Source organism: Puma concolor, chromosome B1 (assembly GCF_028749965.1).
Source record: "Puma concolor isolate L17-30 chromosome B1, mPumCon1.1.hap2, whole genome shotgun sequence".
In the NCBI taxonomy this organism is placed as follows: Eukaryota; Metazoa; Chordata; class Mammalia; order Carnivora; family Felidae; genus Puma; species Puma concolor.
In genome coordinates, this window is record NC_141670.1 from 153,694,120 (window position 1) to 153,709,526 (window position 15,407).

The 15,407-nt window shown below is 38.4% G+C and overlaps 1 protein-coding gene and 1 long non-coding RNA gene across 3 annotated transcripts in view; both read right to left on the reverse strand.

Moving 5' to 3' along the window:
- Positions 1-10,149, reverse strand: part of LOC147581962 (uncharacterized) — a 53,761-nt gene extending 43,612 nt beyond the window's left edge. The window contains exon 1 of the mRNA XM_086702926.1: positions 9,879-10,149. Within this exon, the coding sequence (XP_086559052.1) occupies positions 9,879-10,054 (176 nt within the window). The 5' untranslated portion in view covers positions 10,055-10,149. The remainder of the gene's footprint in view (positions 1-9,878) is intronic.
- A 3,242-nt stretch (positions 10,150-13,391) lies between these two features.
- The window catches only part of LOC147581963 (uncharacterized), a 95,694-nt gene continuing 93,678 nt past the window's right edge, over positions 13,392-15,407 (reverse strand). For both annotated transcript variants that reach the window (XR_015250428.1, XR_015250429.1), the window contains one exon: positions 13,392-14,753. This is a non-coding gene — a long non-coding RNA (uncharacterized LOC147581963). The remainder of the gene's footprint in view (positions 14,754-15,407) is intronic.

Consider the following 15,407-nt stretch of genomic DNA (forward strand, 5'->3'; position numbering starts at 1 on the left):
ACAAGCTGAGGGCAAAGCACAGCCAGCACAGTGTCCCCCTCCTCCCCTCCCCTCTGCCCGCCCAGGTAGAATATGTATGATTTTCCTCAGGCACTCCTGGCTGCCCAAGTACAAACGAAAGGAAAGAAAACAAATCGTTAACTGACAGAGATCACAGTCACGCAGGACACGAACCTCCATCAGTTTACAAATATCTTAATAAATTACAAGAAAAAGGCAATCTTACCAATAGCCTAATCTCCAGGAATCTATACACTCTGTTTCCTGAAGCCCCTAATATCATCCTCCCCTCCATAGTTATGTAGGGCATAAAGACAAGAAGGAAATGGCAGGTAAAATTAAATTTCCTTATAACCTGCAGCCCATTGACATATACTTGAGACAAATACAGAGTATATCATTTCTCAAGGAACCCTCTACTGTCCTAATGTTAATGCCTTACTAGAGGAAAAACAACCTTAGCTTGACAACAGAGAGGCTTCAGGTACCTTAGGAGTCCTCTTTAGCGTATCACAGTCTTTCTGGAGGCCTCCCTTTTGACTTTACCTCGCCCAACTCCATAGTATATAATCCATCATTCTTCACAACCCCAGTGCAGCTCTTTGTGCCCATAGGTCCCGTCCGTGTGCTTTTATAAAGCCACCTTTTTGCTCTGAAGATGTCTTCAAGAATTCTTTCTTGGCAGCCAGCTCTGAGCCTCACCAGCCCTCTAAAACCTCATCACAAACACTCCCACATTGGGAGCTGGAGCTTGAACATATAAATTTTGAGAGGGGACAATCAATCCAAATGGAATATAATAGCACCTCCACGTAACCATGTTTTCCAATGATACACTTTTGTTAAGGATATTTTGCTTTCCTCATAGTTTTCCATTAGTGTTAAACAATGTATATTCTTCTCTGATTAGTCTAAATGATTATATGACAATTCCTTATTGTGCCACCTGGATGTGAATTGCTACTATTTTTTGTTTGTTTTGTTGTTGTTGTTGTTGTCTTGTTTTATTTTAGTTACTTAGTTATTGGAAACTGAGTGTTTTCTGATGTTTCAAAATTATCAATGAATATTTCTCTGTTAGTTTGGGCGGTTATAACAATATACCATAGACTAGATAAGCTTGTAAACAATAGAAATTCATTTTTCGTAGTTCTGGGGGCTGGGAAGTCCAAGATCAAGGTACTGGCAGAGTCACTGTCTGGTGAGGGTCCTCTTCCTGATTCACATAAGCTGTCTTTTCAGTGTCCTCACTAAGCAGAAGGAGTGAGGGAGCTCTCTGGGATCTCTTTTATAAGAGCACTAACCTCTTGGGGCGCCTGGGTGGCTCAGTCCGTAGAGCGTTCAACTTCGGCTCAGGTCATTATCTCACAGTCTGTGAGTTCAAGCCCCGAGTCAGGCTCTGTGCTGACAGCTCAGAGTCTGGAGCCTGCTTCGGATTCTGTGTCTCCCTGCCTCTGTGCTCCTCCCCCCGCCCTCAAAAATAAACATTAGAAAAAATTATAAGAGCACTAATCTCATTCACAAGGACTATTCCCACATGACCTAATCTCCTCCAAAATGTCCCATCTCCAATACCACCGTATTAGGGATTAAGTTTCAACATGAATTTTGTGGAGACACATTCAGTCTATGGCAATACTAGGATAATGGTGAACAATTTTTGTGGCTATTATAATAGTTGTGCATATTTTATACAATGCCTACCTCTAAGGAAAACTTAAGGTGGTTTATATTGTTGACTTCTAGTTCTGTCAAATGCAATGTAAAATGTATACTTATGTTATATAAACTTGATTAGTATTTGTTGTATTTTAAGTATCAATAACTACTCTTAGTTCTGCCTGCCACAGATCTACTAGTGTTTGCACTCAATAAAGTATAAAAAATTTTCTGATATATCTAAATGGTTTTCCAGGGCCTAGGTTTGAAGTTAAATATCAGTCTCTAATATAAAGGAAAAACTCTAAATACTGGTATTTATGTGTGCACTGCTGTATTCTATTTTAGTTTACTTCAGGATTGTCTAATTCAACTTCTTTTCTCACCAGATTCCCCTTTCACAGGATTTTCCATCTCACTTTCTACATATTCCCTCATTTCCACTGCAATGGCAAAGGCTTTTTTAAAAGCTCATATTACAGATATTTTTTTTCTTGAACTCTAAATTTTTCTAGGCATATGTGTGATTTTCTTCCTTCTCGTTCTCACCTTTTTTGGTAATTTTCATAGTCCCATTTCATACTCTTCTCGTTTGTGCCTTGTTCCTCTTTATTTTATTTAGTTTGAGGCTCAGTAGTAGAGGCAGACTCATTTAGGACTGTTACACCTTTTTGTTGAATTTAACTTTAATCTTTATAAAATATTTATGTTTACTTCTGGGAACTACTTTCTTTATCAAGTTAAAGTCTACTTTATCAGATATTAATATAGTCACCCCACCTTTCTGATAACTATTAGTTTCTTGACATATCTTTTTTCATCAGTTCAATTGAAACATGTCTGTGTTCTTAACGATTAAAGTGAATACCTTACAACCACATACAGCTGCATCTTGCTTTCTTTTTTTGTATCCTTTCTGAAATTTTCTGTTTAGTTGAAATAGTCGTTTAATTTTAATAGAGTTACCAATATGGTAGGATTTAACTCTATAATCGTGCCAAAATTGTCTTTTGCCAGTGTTCTTTTTTTCTGCTTTCTTCTCATGTTACCTTCCTTTTGTATTGATTAAATATTTTAGTATTGATTTTATTTCCTTTATCGACTTGTCAGCTACACTCTGTACTTCGTGTTTTAGTGGTTCTCCAGTGATTACAGCATGTACACCTTATATATCACTGTGTACCTTGACTTGCTATTATATCATTACACATATAGTATAAGAACCCTGCAACAATATGTCTCCATTTAGCTCTTGGTCCTTGGTACTAGTCTACATTTAATTTTACATGTGCTATACACCCTATAATGCAATATTATTTTTGCTCTAAATAATCAATTTTATTTTGGATAAATTAAGAAATGAAGGGGGGAAATCTGTTACATTTCCCCATATATTTACTCACTCAGTACTCACCATTCAAATAGATCCAAGTTTTCTTACATTTCCCATTAGCATGATTAACTTACATGAACACTTCCTATAAGTCAGTTCTATTGGCAATATATCACAGAGATCTTTTTTTTTTAATCTGAAAACACTGTATTTCAAGTTCATTTTTGAAGGATACTTTAATTAGGCATAGGATTCTAGATGAATTCATTTGCAAACCCTTTAACATATCATTCATTGCCTTCTTGTTTACATTTTTCTGAAAAAAAAAAAAGACAACAATCTTTCATTTTATTACTGCCCTATGTAAAATTTGTCTTTCCTCTAGTTGCCTTCATTTTTTTTCCCTTATCTTTACTTTGCAAATTTTATTCTGATGTGCTTACTGTGGTTTCTTTATGCATTTCTGGCTTAGAATTCATTGTTTTTCTGGAAACCTTGCGTTGACATTTTTGTCAAATTTAGAAAAAAAAAAAACAAACATTATTTCTTCAAGTATTTTTTGTGCTCCTATCTCTCTTCTCTCCTTTGAGCCTCAGATTACATTTTTTTAGACTGTTGGATATTTTCTAATAAGCCACCATGGCTATATTCATAATGTGTTGTTTTTGTTTTTTTTAAAGTTTTTGTTTTGTTTTGTTTCTTTAATTATGTGGTTCAGTTCACATAGTTTCTATTGACCTACCTTTAGGATTACTGATATTTTCTTGCTGGTTTTCCTTCTACTGACTCTTCGTTTTCTTTCCTGGTTATGAGTCCCATTTACCTGCGCCTTCATAAGTAGGAATATTTTATTGTTTGCTGGATATTGCAATTGATATGTCTTTGAGAATATGAATTTTGCTGTTTTCTACTGGTAATCGCTGGATTTAGTTCTGGAAGGCAACGACCATGTGGTTGCTCATACTGATCCTGTGTAACCCAGGTTTTGAACTTGGAGTGGCTAGGTGTACAGATAAAATAGCCCTATTCTCTAGAAGTGGGTTTCCTGAGATTTAAATACAATCCTTAGAGTTTTCTTGTAGTTTTCTCCATTCTGGTTGGCCAGAAATCTAACCTTTTCTGATAACATGTCACTTCCAGAATCTCCATTCAGCTCACAGTTCTCAAGTACTTGCTTTCTGCCAATACTAACAGAAGCTTTGCTGGGTATGTGAAGCTTAATATTTGGCCAAATACTCAGAGTAGTCTCTGTAAAAATTTATGTGGCTCATTTTCTATTCAGGTCCCTCCTCTTCCATAGCCTCCCCTGTAAATTCCAAAGCTTCAGCAGTATAAACTCTTGTTTTCCCCCACCTAGGAAGACTGCTATATTTTAAGCTTGCTTGTTCTATGGTTTCAAATATGCCCTTATTCAAAAAGCTTGGATAAATGTGGACCTCACCTCATGTACTTTCCTTTTCTCAAGGAACAAAATCCTATGCTGTCCAATGTTGTCCAATGCAAGAAAATTCACTTTTCCAGTTTTATAGTTGTTTATAGCAGTGTTTTATGTTTAATATCAACCATGATCAGAAACTAAAATTGCAAGTTAGTGCTTTGGAAACATCTGGGATAAATTTATAAGTCCTCATATATAAAAAGACACAAAATTTTGAATGTGAAGGTGGTGCTCACTGAAATGAGCATTATTGCATTCAAAATTTTATCTCTTTGTATATAAATTAAACCTTTATAAGTTGTGAATTTGGTGCCATATGAACAATTTTAAGAAACTTTCAAGCTTTCTCTCTAATTTAAGTGCATTTTGTTACTAGTGATATCCTTGTGATTTTAACTGGTAGTAATTTTGTGCTAATAGGTAATGCAATATAAATGTCATATTGATCAACACTGTCACTGGTCTCCATACACTTATAATTATGTTTTTATATATTCTTATTGATTCTGTGAAGGCCTGAGGGAAAATTTAAATCAATTATAATGTCTCTTACTGTTTGGGTACAATCGGGGTCTTCTGCTATTAAACAATATTGACCTAAATTTCGTAGAGTGTATCTCTTTGCTTTGATTTCCACACCCCCCACCTCAATATTCATTTCAGGTAGAATCTATATAAAGTTGAAAAACAACAGAAAAGGAAATTAGTCTAGGAAAATTAAAACAGTCATTTGATAAACATGATACCAAAGGTAAGTTGTTAAGTTTATTCTAATACCACTGGGCATTTGTATACCACTGTCTGAACTTAAAGCTGAACTGGCAATCTGAGCACATTTGCTAAAAGAAAAAAACATATTTATTTTAAAATATAATTCCACATTCACTTTTTCTCCTTTTTCCAAATGGAAATAAGTTGAATTTTTAATTATAAAATTTAGGAAACAATCGTAGGCTTTCAATTGCTAGAAAGAGATTTATTGGCATATAGCTAGCACAGCATCACCTTCTTTATAAAGTTTAAATCTCAAATCTCTGTAACAAGCCTTGAGCAGGGAATTAATTGAGAGTGCTTCTAAGGAGAATAAAATACTTTGTAGAGTACCCATATACATACAGTAAGCACCATGAAGCTAAACAATTATTTCCTCTTGATTTGTCTCCATGCACATCAGCGTTGGTTTTCCAAGTGGGTTATTTTTTAATTGAGCTACGATCAATCCACACTCATTTTATGACATCATGTTAGGCAACAATAATGCAAAGATGCATAAGATGTTTTCCTCACCCTCAAGCAACTCTGCACAATAGGAAAGGGAGACATAGATAGTCATTTATAACTGAACGCTATAGTTACAGAAATAGAGGAATAACAGTGCTGCTGGAGCACGGAAGAAGCTCCATCAGTATCTTAAGTTTTCACTTAATCACTCTTATTGAATGCTCGGTATATGTCAAGTACTGCACCAGAAATCATATTACAGTAAAGAAAGTATTGAACCTATATCTTTTTTTAAATAATTTTTGATGTCTTTTTAAATTTATTTTAAGAGACAGAGAGAGACAGAGAGACAGAGAGAGAGTGCGTGCGCAAGCGAGTGTGCGTGCACGTGCACGAGTGGGGGAGGGGCAGAGAAAGCGGGAGGCACAGAATCCGAAGCAGGCTCCAGGCTCTGAGCTGTCAGCACAAAGAGGGATGCGAGGCTCCAACTTGTGAACAGCAAGATCATGACCTGAGCCGAAGTTGGACGCTTAACTGACTGTGCCACCCAGGAGCCCCTGAGCCTAGATATTTTATAAATAACAACTAAATTTTATATCCAGTTCTACTCAGCTTTTAACTGAAAAATCATAAACAAATAACTTCACCTTTCTGAGAGTTCTTTCTTCCATTTGTGCTACAGGAATCATAATAATACAATTTTTTTAATAATTAAACCTCTTTAATACAACCACTTGCAGCAAGCTACCTTCCATGCATTCATTTAATGGCTTTTGGACAGAAAATTTCAAGAAGAGAAAGGAAAGGAAGAAAAAAGTAAGGTATGCATAATTTCCAATACAAGAGAAAAAACACAAAACTTTTTAAGGTGGTTGTACCAATTTCCACTCCAACCTAGAGTTCAGATAATTTAGCTATATAATTTATTGTTCAAACTAATATACTTTTAAAAATGAAAAAGTAGCCCTTTTAAAAAGTATGCTGGGACAATTAAGGATTTAGTTAGGCAAACCAAGATGTTTTTCTCACCCAATCCATGAAAATTTCTATTTCTGTACATCTTCAGCAAGACCTAATATTGTAGTTAATTTTAATGCTAACCCTTTAAGTTGATGCAATACTGATATGTCATTGTGACTTTAGTTCACATTATCCTGCATGCTAATGCCAGGATATTAATGCTAATATTTTTTTTTTTTTTTATCACTGAGCTACCTCCTTTAAAAAGAATAGCTACAAGTCTCATCTATTTTTATAGTGGCTGTCTTTTTATCATTGGCTTTTAAATGTTACTTCAAGATTCTTGATTATGAATCTTTTGCTTTATTTTTCCATTCAAAATAACTTTAGTTCAAGTAAACACATTCCAGATAAATGGGAAATCCGTTAACCCATTTGGGTGTCTCACCCAGAATTATTAAACATTTCAAGACCACGGTGCAAGATATTCATTCAAACGTCATACTCAAGTGGAGAAAACATCCTCCATAGCTCATCAATCCACTACTGATATATATATTGTTACCACTGAAAGCTAGCATTCTTCATTCACACAAATAATCATGTCCACTCTACAGTGATTCCTCACTGTTCCAACTCCATACACAGATCGCCAAGGACTTCCCTTTCTATTCACATACTCAGGCATATTGTCCAGAGCACAAAGCTTGGGTTAGGAGAAGAGGTTTGGAAGAACTTTGCAAATTACTTATAAGCTACACTAAAACATTTCTCCACCATGATCTTGAGTTTCTTGTTTTGAACCTAGGTCACTACACAATGCTAGGATAACCCATATTTTGTATAGGTAATTTGACTAAAGAAGCTGAATGGTTTATTCTTTCCACCGAGATATAGTTGAGGCCATCGCAGGTCAGCTCAAGCAGAAGCTCCAAAGAAACAGAAACTGGCTGCAGCCACCCATATGCCTCTGACTTTTGCAGGTGCCAGTTTCTGTATTTCTGGATCTGAGCACTTCCCTCCCCTCCCCCTGCCCCCAACACTGGAAGAGGGATTTGCCTGTACTCACAAGAGACAGGTAAGTGCCAGTGAATCAAAACCACTCTTGTCCCCCTGAGGCAGCCGTCAATCAATTACCTCCCAGAAACTAGTCTATAAATAAATAGCACAGAGTTCTCCCCCCCTTGAGAGAGATGATTCTGAGTCAGGACTTAAACTGAATTAAAATGAAGTTTCTTATTGTGGTAACTGACTTCATTCCACACACATAAACTACCTTCTCTTCCTTGCATTACTTCCTGACTCTCCTGCAGGATTCCCTATACCTCCCCCCCAAAACTACTAGGGCTGAAATCTGTGTCAGCATTAGCTTCTGGAGGAACCCAACTTAAGAATTCTAACTTTGTATCCCAGATAAATGTGATTTGCTTGGTCTTCAGTTAGCAATTTTGAGAAGAAAGAATCTCAGGGAGTGACACCTCGACAGAAGCAGAAAAGATTTTGTTACACCATAATCCAAATAAGGGGCACCTGGGTGGCTCAGTAGGTTAAGCGTCTGCCTTCAGCTCAGGTCATGATCTCGCGATTGTAAGTTTGAGCCCCACGTTGGGATTCAGAGCTGTCAGCACGGACCCTGGAACCTGCTTCGGATTCTGTGTCTCACTTTCTCTCTGCCCCTGCCCTGCTCATGCTCTGTTTCTCTCTGTCTCTCAAAAATAAAATAAATCTTAAAAAAAATTAAGAAAACAAACAAACAAACAAGCAAATGCAGTGACCGCCCGTGTCCTCTACGTCTGCCTCCATACGGGAATTTCTTAGTAAACTTTTACAAGACAAGAAAGCTCACTTGGTTTAATGTAATAAAAAAGACACTACATTTGCCCTGATTTCTGTTCCTTTCCCCAGATTTATTCTTTAAGCCAGGTCATTCTTATGCAGGGCTGACATTCAGATACACACTGGCACATCTGTTAAAATATCCAGATACTTCTTTGTTGATTGCCAAGCATCCAACTTGTGAGATCCTGAACTTCTCACTCCCCAGTGCTTCGGCCGCCTTGATACCTTCCCTGGGACTCCAAAATACCCCATGATCAAGGAAGGAAAGGGTTAATGCCAGGCCAGAGGGATTCCTAAGATCCATTCTAGGACACAGGCCTAGTCTTACCACATGATTATCCTCTGACTGGTCGGTGCCAGTGTGGTTGGGTAGACAGCTGGTTAAACATTTTGACTGCCGATACAATTCTTATCTCAGCCTGCATTTGCTTAGCTAATGCTTCTTTACCCTTCACCAGCACCTTACTTATCCTCAGAGAATCCCTGCATGACCAGTTCTCTAAAACAACAAAGTAAACATCCCTGGGGATGAGCTCCACAATATGCAAAATCAGCTAGTCTAAAAAAATTGGTAACAATCAGGTTTAACAAAGTTAAACTTTTTTTGTTTTAATGCAGACCTACTCTGACTTTTTAATATGCTAATTAGGCTGCAAATATTCAAGTATGGATTTCAGCAGGCAGTGTTTCTGCAGCCTATTTAACTAGTGGTAGACATGTATTAATGTTTTACGTGCTTAACACTAGAAGGGCTCTAGTATTTTGATGTTAAACAGTGTAGGGTACACAGCATCAGATACATCACAGTCTCTAGAAAGACAAGTATTTGACCACTATATTTTAGGGGGAAAAAAGATGAAGGAGAAGAAGGAAAAACTAAAAATCAGTTCAGGGGCACCTGGGTGGCTCAGTCAGTGAAGTGTTTAGCTCTTGCTTTCAGCTCAGATCATGATCTCAAGGTTCATGATTTCCAGCCCCACACTGGGTTCTGAGCTGACAGTGTGGATGGAGCCTGTTTGGGATTCCCTCTCCCACCCTTTCTCTGTCCCTTCCCTGCTCACGCTCTCTCCCAGTCAAAATAAGTAAACAACAACAAAAACTCAATCAAGCCCCAGTAACACTTTACAAAATACAGAGGTTTATAGGCCAAAATATGTTTTGGACAAGTTTTATCAGAAACATAAAAGCAAAATTATGTAATCTGAACTGCTAGGTACACATGTGTTCCACATAGGCCTAGCGAATTTAAATTAGGTGCTTCCTAAATCAGCATCATTTAAGAATGACAAGCCAGTCCGGAACAAGTGAACTCTGGGGGAAGTTCCCGCAAGAGTTTTCGAGTATTTCTACAAACGTGTGTGGTGTTGACAACAGGCAGCCTGAATCTGTCCACACCCACAGCACCCACATTGGCAGGACCAGACTTACCCCTCCTGGAGTGGTGGGAGTCTTGGATGGACAGTGGTCTTCGGGGCTCCAGGACTTGAAGAAGTTGTAGACACCAGGCAGTGGGATAGGGCCACCCCATCCCCACAGCCTCCACAGCAGGCCAAGCAGCCTCCATCTCCACAGCCTCCTCCAGTCAGGGTGGCCCTGAAACCCATGTGTCTGTCCAGGACAGCACGTCAGCAGAGCGGAAGAGCCTATTTCCACACCTTGGCTAGAAGAGCCTGGGCCATCTTGCAGTGCATAGTAGGTAACTCCTGCGAATGGGAGAAAGCAAAGGCATGTTAGAATGAGGGGAGTGATATCCCCACCTCGTCCTGGGCAGAAGTATGGGCACGTTACCGCCGCTAGATTTGTGCCTTCTCTCTAAAACGGATTAGTGCCCACCCAATCTGCCCTAACCTGACACAGCCTCCGCCTAAAATCCCCTCCTCCGTGCAAGAGCAGTGAGTGGGCCGCACTTTCTTCCCGGGCCCGTTGAGCCAGCCGCCCCCTCCCCCAACGGCCGAGGCGCTTTCCACCGAGTCCCTGAGCAGTTCTCTTTGGAGGACTTGGGAAACTGAGGCCTGGAGAGGGGAGCGCGCCTGTGGACCTCACCCAGCGAGGGGAGGATTTCCAGGGCGGGTTCCGGAGAAGCTGCGGAGACTGACCTGCGGCGGTGGGGGGAGGGTCCACAGGTGCGCGCCAGCTGGGAGCTCGGGGCCCGGCCGCCCGCAGAGGACATAGACTGAGCACCCCGGAATCCCGGCGCAGACCCTCCGAGATTCTCCCCCAACCATCCAAATTGCCAAAACGTGAGTTAAAGTTGAGCGCACACTCCCACAACACGAGCCCATCACGCGCACGCGGAGACTCCACGCTCCCACTCGCAGCAGAGAAAAGGAACCCAAGGCGCGGGCAGAGGGGCACAAAGTTAGTAACACACGTGCAAGCCCGCTCCCATGCACACCCCCATCCCCGCAAATGCACCTTCGGGAACGCAGGACAAGCCACGTGCACCACACTCATAATCACCTGCTCAGCCGCGCAGAGACCCTAGCAGTCGCTCTCACACTACTCACAGGCGTGCTCCGCCCCCCTCCCTGGTGCCTCAGCCCTGTCATCCCTCCCGGAAATAGGGCTTGGGGCACCCAAACTCTCCTTTCCCCCTGGGGACACCCTGTGCCATTCCGAAGTTCCCCAGAGTGAATGTCAGTGGGATGCCAGCCTTGGATCTATAATACCAAAATGTTTGATGTGGATGAATGATGTCAACGTAAAATAGTTATAGGTATAAGGCACGTGCAGCTCTTGCCATGTCATTTGAATATTAAAACTGAAAAATGATTTTCTAGACTGCTGCCAGCCTTAGTGTAATGTAATCCACTATTATCCTTCAGCTGTCACTCATTATGGGATTTTAATTTAATTTTAATATTATGTTTTATAGACTTTTATTGTTCTCTGCTTACTTAGTGGATCCAGAAATTATTCATAATAAGAAAACCGTGGGCTTAAAAAAAACATTGAATAACGTTTAGTTAATGAATGCTCCAAGGTTTGCTATATGTTATTCTCGGAGCTGGGATAGAGGATCTGGACTGGGGAAGAATTCACAATACTTCAGAAATAATGTTAAAGTTAGTGAAACATGCTCAGATTATGATTAACTTGCCAACACCTGGCTGAAATGATGTACAACACAAGTTCATACAAGGGTGAGGAAGCATAAATTATAATTTGTTGGGCATTTTTCCTTTTGAGCAAAATGAAAATTTAACCTAGTGAATGCCTGTAATAGGATTTAGAAACCAGTGTGCTTCATACCGCTAACCTACATACACCTTCTAGTGGTGTGTGTGTGTGTGTGTGTGTGTGTGTGTGCGTATGTGCATGCACAGGTACACGCATGCGTGCATGCAAACATAATATGGTATTAAAAGCTGAACCTGGAGTGAGTGAGACAGAATAGAACAGAATTATAGATGCTCTCTTTTCCCTATACACAATAAAACAAACAAAAATATTAAAATAAAAATTTATTTTATGTATACATAGCAACATCAAATAAGAGAAAAATAAATGAACTGTCTACGGGGAAGAATGTAGCTATTAAGGAAAGAAACAAAAAACTCTTTCTTGGTCAGGTCTGCCTGGTCAGGATCTCCTGCAGACAAACAGCACTGAGATAAGCAGGTGAATGGAATTAATCTTAAGAATTCTTACCAATGCCTTCTCATCTCAAAGTGGATTGGGATGGAGATGTGTGAGTTATAAGTACACTGTCATAGAAAAAGTGGGGTAAAAACTTTGAGCCTGGACAGTGCTGCATACTAAGGGTACCAGAGAAGGTACCAGAATGAATGGCTTCTGAGCATGTCACTTTTCAGGAATGTGAAGGACTGAGAAAGTGAGCAGAAACTCAAGAGACTAAAACAAACCCTGATGGAATGGAATAAGCCCTGTATATATATATATGTACACACATACACATACAGATAGAGAGATATATAGATATCTATGTATATATATATATATATATATATATATATATATATATGTGTGTGTGTGTGTGTGTGTGTATATATATATTTGTATATGTATACATGCATATATATGATAGCTTCTAAACCAGTACAGAAAGGCTGGCAGGGTTATAGCATTGCCTAACTTCAGGAATTAGGCAGTTCTCTATAATATAATCTGTATGTCCCCACCCTGGAATTTTTGAAAGCTATACTCAACCCAAAATAGGTTTTTCCTTCCTGCAATGGAAGAAAATATTCTACAGCTCAGATTGAAGAAAATCGACTAGAAAATAACACTCAGCCCTAATACTTTCATTCTAGGAAAGATGAATTAGTTTCATTTAATGATTCTTAAATATCTTTTAAAGTATGCTCTTACCTTAAAATGTATCTGTCTATTTATTCTCCATCCATACATTCATGCATGCATGTATATATAGCCAGCCTCCTCTATGTATAGAGAACTGTCTTAATGATGTTCACCAAATGGTGACAATAGATTTAACCCAGAGGTGTATTTGAGTTATCTATTGCTTTTTTCTGTGGCTTTTTGAAATTCTATAATTCAATCATTACTATAAGAAATAGAACAAGAGAGAGAGAGAGAGAGAGCTGCATCTCCTAAGTGCTATTGAGAAAAAAATTCTTAAAAATAATTTTTAAAAGTTTGCATTTCCAAACTTTAAAATTTTTTAATGTTTGTTTGTTTGTTTATTTATTTATTTATTTATTTATTTATTTATTTATTGAGAGAGAGCATGAGTTGGTGGGGGGCAGAGAGAAAGGGAGACATAGAATCTGAAGCAGCCTCCAGGCTCTGAGCTGTCAGCACAGAGCCTGATGTGGGGCTGAAACTCATGAGCCTTTAGTTAGATCATGACCTGAGCGGAAGCGGGAGGTTTAACCGACTGAGCCACCCAGGTACCCCTCCAAACTTGTTAAACGACTGAAAGAGAAACTAGAATCTTTATTTCTTTGTATACCAGCTTTATTGAGATATAATTGAGATATAACAGAATATTTATTTCTAGCAATAAATATAGTCGCAACAAAAAATGTAAGAGTTTAAAAAAGGGGATAGGGAAATATACTTTGCTAAACTACTTTTAACATCTATAACCTTTGTATTTGTTATTTGTTGTTTTGTCTCTCTTTTTTTTTTTTAATTTGAATTTTCTCATCTGTTCTTAGTGAAGCTTCATTTCTGATACCAATGCAGAAATGAAGGATATGTGATAAGACGGATATGTTGGCTGCACCCTGACTGGTTGTAAGATTCCGTGTGTGCATATGTGTATGTACTTGTGAGTGAGTGAGTGTGCTAGCATGTGTGCATGTTGGGTGAAGAAGGGAGGGGCAGAGAAGACAAAACAAATCAAGACATTGTCTAAAGGGGTTTTGAAAACAATGGAGATTTGCATTTATAAATCACCATCTTTCAATACAATTACAGGTCACAAGAAGGAAACCACCCACAACACATGAATTAACTCTTGATTTAATTAGGCTTTTTGTTATCTTTATCTGTCATTTTGCACTTTCATCCATAGACCTAACAGTTGACAATAATGCTACTGTTATTCAGTTTCATAAGATCTTATTATTCCTATCTTTTTGCTATGACAAATTGTGTAGAAATTTATTTACAGCACCATTTACAAATTTCCTTTTGTCTTTGAAACTCGGCTCTAAATGAAAGTAAAGTTGGATTTTACTAACATTCCATTTCAGTAAATATTCATTTACTAATATTTAATTCCAGCTCATATTTTCATTTCAATGCGTATGGCTCTGCAAAATGCCTGCAGCCCATCCTGAAAACAAATATCCAGAATCTTCAGTTCTTTCAATAATCACCTTTAAATAAAGGACGCCAACTTTAGCCACTAGATCAGCCCATATCATTAAAGTTAAGTCATTAAATTCTAAACCAATGTGTGAATTCTAATGATGTGTTATCGTCAGGTACTGGGAAAAATTACCGTTTACATTTTAACGTTTGGAAAACAATTTTCTTAAAATTTCCAAATTGTCGGTCAAAGGACTTTAGTAAATGAAATAAAGTTGAAATAATACTGAATAAGCTTAAGAGTTTTTTTTGTGCTTTTAAATTCTATTTAAAAAAAAAAAAGGCGACTCAAAGTATTGTTGAAGACTTCAACTGGGCAACAACTACTTAACTATTATTGTGTGGGCTGACTTTATACCTTCATATATTCCATTAAATGTATATATCAAGATATTAATCCATGCTGCTTTGGTAGATCCAAATCCTATGCTCTCTGAAGAAAAAACAGTGACGTTCCCTGGGGTCTTAAATGCTGGTTGTAGTCAGTATTTTTCTTCAAATCTGTAGTGAGAAAAAAATACAATTAATTGTTAGTTGTCACTTCTGATGAACTCAACCATCAAGAACTTTTCAATAAGCAGTAAAAATTGCCAGAAATCATTTTGTAAAATTCTTTTGATGATTTACATTCCCTGAGACAATGTACTATAAGTCATCAGGCTGCTGAAATATTGTCAGTGCCACAGAATATGATTATATCAAGAAATAGAACTTTAGTTCTGGAAGGAAAACAAAGCTTATCTTCCGATCACATTATAGGTGTGAATTTAGATCAAATAATTTTGTCAAATTATGCAGTTAGTGATAGAAGACCTCCAGGTCAATCATATTTTTTTCACACTGTTGCCTCTCAAATTTAATTTTTTTCAAATCTTGGGGCGCCTGGGTGGCGCAGTCGGTTAAGCGTCCGACTTCAGCCAGGTCACGATCTCGCGGTCCGTGAGTTCAAGCCCCGCGTCAGGCTCTGGGCTGATGGCTCAGAGCCTGGAGCCTGTTTCCGATTCTGTGTCTCCCTCTCTCTCTGCCCCTCCCCCGTTCATGCTCTGTCTCTCTCTGTCCCAAAAATAAATAAACGTTGAAAAAAAAAATTAATTTTTTTCAAATCTTGAAATTCAAACAAGAACACAAATTAAACATCTAAACCTCCACTTTCTT